The 5,896-nt window shown below is 47.0% G+C and overlaps 1 protein-coding gene across 2 annotated transcripts in view; it reads right to left on the bottom strand.

Annotated features, from left to right (window-relative positions):
- Nucleotides 1-638: 638 nt before the first annotated feature.
- Nucleotides 639-5,896, bottom strand: part of HEATR9 (HEAT repeat containing 9) — a 23,536-nt gene continuing 18,278 nt past the window's right edge. For both annotated transcript variants that reach the window (XM_011999409.1, XM_011999410.1), the window contains exons 9-15: nt 4,136-4,318; nt 3,682-3,774; nt 3,449-3,568; nt 2,427-2,500; nt 1,876-1,927; nt 1,357-1,443; nt 639-1,103 (exon numbers count right to left, since the gene is read on the bottom strand). In XM_011999409.1, the coding sequence (XP_011854799.1) occupies nt 756-1,103; nt 1,357-1,443; nt 1,876-1,927; nt 2,427-2,500; nt 3,449-3,568; nt 3,682-3,774; nt 4,136-4,318 (957 nt within the window). In that variant the 3' untranslated portion in view covers nt 639-755. The remainder of the gene's footprint in view (nt 1,104-1,356; nt 1,444-1,875; nt 1,928-2,426; nt 2,501-3,448; nt 3,569-3,681; nt 3,775-4,135; nt 4,319-5,896) is intronic.

Raw genomic sequence — 5,896 nt, 5'->3', positions numbered from 1 at the left:
AAAAAAAAAAAAAAAAAAGTGATTAACCTTAGGATTAGATATCAGATTTGTCTGACTCCAAAGTCTGGGCCCTTCCTTCTTGATAGGGGTTGTAGCTTGTTGGGAGTGGTGTGGTAGGTCCTGTTAGCGAAGGGAAACTAAAGCTTCTTCTGTAGAAATAGGGGAGAAATTAAGGCAGTGTTAGAGAATAAAAAGGGTCTTTCAAAGGGAATGACCTAGAGAGTAAATAGGGTCTTTCAAAGGAAAGGGTAGAAAGCAGGTACCTAGGTAGAAGAGGCAGCAGAGAGGATGGTTGGTTCTGATTAACGCTTAATTATCTCCTGACCACTGGTAGGGAGGTAAGGGGTGAGGGCAAGTTAGTAAGAGGACGTGATCCAAGCTTTCCAGCATTTTCTCCTAGTTTTCTCTATCTAGGCAGAGACTCCTCTCTAGCTTTGCCGTCAAATTCTGGACACAGATAAGCACTTGATTTAGGGAGGCAGGCTGGCCGTCCAGAGAAGCTTTGACTCTGTCCTTCCCTTTTTCCTCTGGTAGAAGGGCATGTGGCTGAGTGGAAAGTATACACAGGCAGGAGTGAGGAGACCTGTATTCCAGTGGAGCTTCTGATGAACAGAAGTGGCAGTAGTGATTCCGAGAAATGTGGTAGGTAGAGTGACACTTGTTTATTCATGGAAGGTAAGTATAGATTGTTTTCTCAGGGGAGCCTGAGAAGCATCTTTAGGGAGGGAGTCAGGGAGTAGACCCAAAGAACTGACTTATTTGGCAATTTCAGCAAGGACCCGGAGCTGTTTCTTGATCCTTGGCTGCCAGGGCCCTATGGCCTGTGGCCTATGTTTTCGTGGTTTCGAGCAGTACGGTGGGAAAGCAGGTGTTTTCTTTTGGCCTACTTTGGTGATGGACTTTGCAGTAAACAAGGGGTTCAGCTTTGCAAGTCGAAAGTCTTGAATAGTTAACTCTTCTGGGTTCTCAGGCTCTTTCCGGAACCTTGTGGGCTCTGCCTTCACATTGGTCTTAGGTGCCTCATATACAAAGAGAACCTTGTTTTTCAGCTTGTTTTGGATCCAGGGATCAATTGAGGCACAAAGGATTAATGTTTCTTGTAGCTGCGTTGAAACAAAGGTCCTAGTGCTGGCTCACTTTGGGTTCAGGCTAGGAGACTCCAGAGAGGGGACACCCAAAGGAAGGGGGAATTCTAGCCACAGGGCACTGTGGCCCCAAGGAACAAGGTCAAGGGACAGTGTCTAAGGGCTCATGACCCTGTCCTCCTGACAAGGAGCAAATGGTGGTGAGATAGGTGGGAAAAGCTTGGAGGAGGGATAGAGAAGAGGAAAAGGTGGGCAGGAATGCCTTACTTACACTCTTCTTCACAGCCTGGTGGTTTTCTGCATCTAGTAAATCCAGGAGCAAGTGGAACACTTGTGGGCTGCGGATCCCCAGGACACCCTGGTAGAGGCAGAGTGAGAGTGCCTATGTAGCCAGCCCCAGGAAGACGCCTTATACTGTTTCCCATTCTAGCCCCTTTGTGAGACTCTGCAGCATAGAGAGCGGGGAGATAGGGTTTCCCAGCTGAGATACTCCTTTCCTTGCCATTTGGGACCACTACATGGGACTTGAATGCCCATATTTGCTAGGAGGAGTCAAGACAATTTCGGCAGCATCTAAGCAACACCCCTCACATCAATCTTCTGTCCCTTAGCCCACCCACCCCCAACCCTGAAGAAAAGGTTATCTTAACTCTTGGTAGGGCTGGAATTCTAAAATAAACAACTTCCCCAAAATTTACAGGCCTTTATTCGCCTCAGTGACTCTGCTCAATCGCCTACTCCGCCTGCCATCAACACAGGAATTGGGTCAGAGAAGCAGAGCCCGCCTTACCAAAGAGATGACTGCTTCCTGGCGTGCAGTGGCATCTGGGTTCATCAGTTGTCTGTGTAGAAGGGAGTGAGTATGTTATAGTTGAATTAAGGAGTAGGGGAAGTGGAAGGGAGGCTGGTTGCTTTTTAGGTCCAGAGTGAATTAGGCAAAGTGATGCTAATTTCATTCATTTCCTTCTCTTGTTTCTTGGATCAGAAAAGGGGCTGGGAGAGGAAAAAGAGGCACCACAGTTTGCCAGAAGGCACTGAATGATGATCAGGACTGTCCAGAACTTTTCTTTTAAAAGTTCTTTTCGTGTCATATTTTCAGCTTTATAGCAACCTATACCTAACCTTAGTAGGTATTATTACTCTCTCTTTACAGATGAACAAAAGCTCAGGGGTCAAAGAGTTACTTGGTTAGGGGCACAGGAAAGGGAGAGCTCAGGACCTGCTGCACTGCAGGTTCTCAGCTCTCACTGACCCTCTGCCCGCTTCCCACTGACCCTCTCACTGACCCTCTGCCCCCTTCCCACACCTAGGATTGGCCCTGGCAGCTCCCAGGCCACTCACGCCTCCACCAAGTTCATCATCATAGGCTTCAACTTGAGTTCTTCCACAGTTTGAGCCACAGCCTGCCTCACAGCCTGCAGAGGGATCAAAATGAGTCAACAGAGAGAGGGAATGCGTAGGGTACACATAGGAGGGTCTCCTAACTCAGTCTGGGGTACCAGGAAGACTTCCTGGAAGAGGTGATACCTGAGCTGAATGAAACTTGGAAGGTGAGTAGGAATTAACCAGGCAGATGGTTGGGGTTGGTCAGATTTTAGGAGCAGAGGGGAGAGCATATTCAAAAATCTGGAGGCAGGAGAAGGTGCAGAGAGGATGGGGAGCTGAAAATAGTTCAGCTCAGGTGACCAAATGGACTCTTCCAAGCACTCTGAGTGCTCTAATTACCCTGGGACAACATGTATAAATCAGGACATGGTTGTTGTAAGCATAGTTGGTGCGTCGTTCTGGCGGGGAGAATGATGAGAGGTGAAGCTAGAGAGGCAAGCAGGCTTGAGCTGTGGAAGCAACATAAGCCATCCACAGGGCATTGGGAGCCAATAGAAAGTTTTATGCAGAGAAGGCACAATCTGATTTATATTTTTAAAAAATGTCTTTAGAAATATAACACCTAGTTTTATAACAAGCTATAGTAAATACAAAAGCAAGGGAACATAGAGGAAGGTAGGATTAATGCTGGTTGGTGATTTGGGAAAGCTTCCCATAGGAGGTATTGTTGGGATCGGTCTTGAAGGAGCCATACAGTATTTTTAGTAGGCAGAAGGGGAGAGGGGTTACTTACTGGTGAGAGTGAATAGTATGAGACAGTTTTTTACCTTATAGAAGGAAGGATGACTCAGATCATTTTAACCTGAGAGAACTGCCTGAGCAAAGGCAAGGTGATATGAAAACATGAACTGCGTTAGTTGAACAGGAGTAGGTCAGGATGAATGTGATACTTTGGGGGAAGCCAGGGGAGGTCTCCAGAAAAGGGAAAAGAGAAAGGTTTGGGTGTCTCTAGGCTTGGGAGCTTTGGTCTCACTTACGAGGAAGGGTTCATTATGCGTCTTCCTCCTGAGCAGGTTAAATGTGAGTTCCTCTAGCCCCTGTGCCTGGATCTGTTCCAGCCCAATGGTCTTGAGCATTTGGGTGGCTTCAAAGCGGTCCTGAGGTCGGGGGTGAGGGTTAGCGGGGAGGTGTGAAAGATGGATTCCCTTCTTCATCCCCTAACCCTATCCTAGTGCCAGGAAAGGAAGGGTACAGGCAGTCCAGAGCTTACCTCAAGGACACTGGAAGAACACAGCTGGTCTAGGACGGCCCTGATGACTGGGGCTGAGTGCACATGCATCACCTTGACCAGCATCCTAAGTGCCTATGAAGGGCAGGGTAGGGCAGGGTGTACAGGGCCTATAGGCATCTGTGTGGCCAGGTGGACTTGAGGTCTGAGCCTAGAACTGGTGAGGAACAGCTAAGGTCCTTTTTCCTGCCTCTTGGCCTCTTGAGAACAGAAGTTCATGTGTATATATACATAAATGAACACCCATACCTATCAAATATACACAGACACATGTACACTTATATGTCCATATGAACCCATACTTATACATGGACATAGTTGTAAGCACGCAGAGGATACTGCAGTGCTCCACCACTAGGATGGCAGGATCCAGACCACACACAATTCAGCAGCAGCTTCTGTTTTCCCAGGTATCCCAGCCTCCCGCCCCTCACACCTTCATCCGCTGGGTCTTGAGTCCTTGGCACAGGCACTGCAACAAGAACTCTTGGACCATGTTGCTGCGAGGCCTCAGGAAACCCAGGCACAGGGCTGCCTCCAGAGATGCTTCACTGGACGACTTCTTGATTAGTGTCTGTAGTACAGGCACCAGCTTGCCCTCATCCCCGACTTGAGTCCTCTGTGAGGGAGACAGGACACAAAATGGGTAGGGGGAGGGGCTATGTATTTAGCCAGGCTTTGTACTTTATGCTTCCAGACTGTATTCACCTTCCTCCCTAAAATGAATCTTGTGCATCAGATTATTTCACCCAATTAACTTATTCTTGCTGTCACCTACTTGCTCCTAGGTCAGATCTCATTTCTCTATAACTATCTCATGGATGGATCACTGTTACTCTCTTCAACACTTCTTCTGTGTTAATTCCTGTCATTTAAAAAAATGTACATGTGAGTGATCCCATACCTCTCCTCCAATATCCTTGTTCTCTTCTCTGCCTCAGCCATCCCACTGAGAGACCTGATCATTACCCACAAATGCAGCTTCTCCATAATCTCCATTTCATGGATCCCACTCTGACCATCACCTCTTTTTCCAGTTCCTGCGGCCAACAATTGTTTGATTCTACAAGGGACTAACAATCCATTGAGCCTGCCACCTTTGCATTCCTCCACACCTCCGTCCCTCTTGAGCCAGCTTAAATTCCATGATCCTGCTGTAATCACTCCCCTTCCTCACCCTCAACTTCTTTACCCACTCTTGCTTCATTCTACTCCCTGGACAGAACTACAATCCTGGCTAAATCCAACTCTCCACTTTGTGCCACTACTTCCTGGAGAAAAACACTGTGGCAGTGAATGATCTTATTAAAATGTGTGAACCACAGACCTCATATAGACCCTTAATGCTGCCTGGTAATCATACTGTTTTTCCCTGGGCAGTTCTCTTTCTCACTCTTCTAATTCACATCGTTTCTGGAACACTTCTTCCTCTATTCTTATTCTTGGCTAATGACCTTGCTTTCTACTTCACTGAGAAAATAAAAGCAATAGAAAGGAAGTTCCATAGACTCCTATGACCACTTCTGTCCAACTTCCAATACTTGCACCCATATGCCCATCCTTTCTACTTGTTAACTATGGACTATAACCATCTATCTAACGCCAGTCTCCACTTGTGTCAGACTTTATCTCTTCTCACCTGTTTAAGGACATCGTTTAAGAACATTGTTATTTTTCACACTCTCTTCAAAGTGCTTATTTATTTATTTATTTTTTGAGATGGAGTCTTGCTCTGTTGCCCAGGCTGGAGTGCAGTGGCACGATCTTGGCTCACTGCAAGCTCCACCTCCCAGGTTCATGCCATTTTCCTGCCTCAGCCTCCCGAGTAGCTGGGACTCCAGGCACCCACCACCACGCCGAGTTAATTTTTTTGTTTTTGTATTTTTAGTAGAGACGGGGTTTCACCGAGTTAGCCAGGATGGTCTCGATCTCCTGACCTCATGATCTGACCCTCTCTGCCTCCCAAAGTGCTGGGATTACAGGGGCGAGCCACCACGCCCAGCCCAAAGTCCTTATTTTTCTAACAACTGGATCATTACTCCTCAGTGTGGAAACATGCTGTTTTCTTTTTTCTTGACTCTACTTCTGTGCCAACTACTACCTTTCTAGCAAAACTTGGAAAGTTGTCCATATTTGCTGTCCCTAACTTCTTTCTTCCCAATCTCTCTTAAACCCACTCAAATCAGGCTTTCACCTC

The sequence above is a fragment of the Mandrillus leucophaeus genome, unplaced genomic scaffold (genome assembly GCF_000951045.1).
Source record: "Mandrillus leucophaeus isolate KB7577 unplaced genomic scaffold, Mleu.le_1.0 Scaffold590, whole genome shotgun sequence".
In the NCBI taxonomy this organism is placed as follows: domain Eukaryota; kingdom Metazoa; phylum Chordata; class Mammalia; order Primates; family Cercopithecidae; genus Mandrillus; species Mandrillus leucophaeus.
Note: the sequence above shows the minus strand (reverse complement) of the source record. Positions and strands in the feature narration are given on the sequence as shown.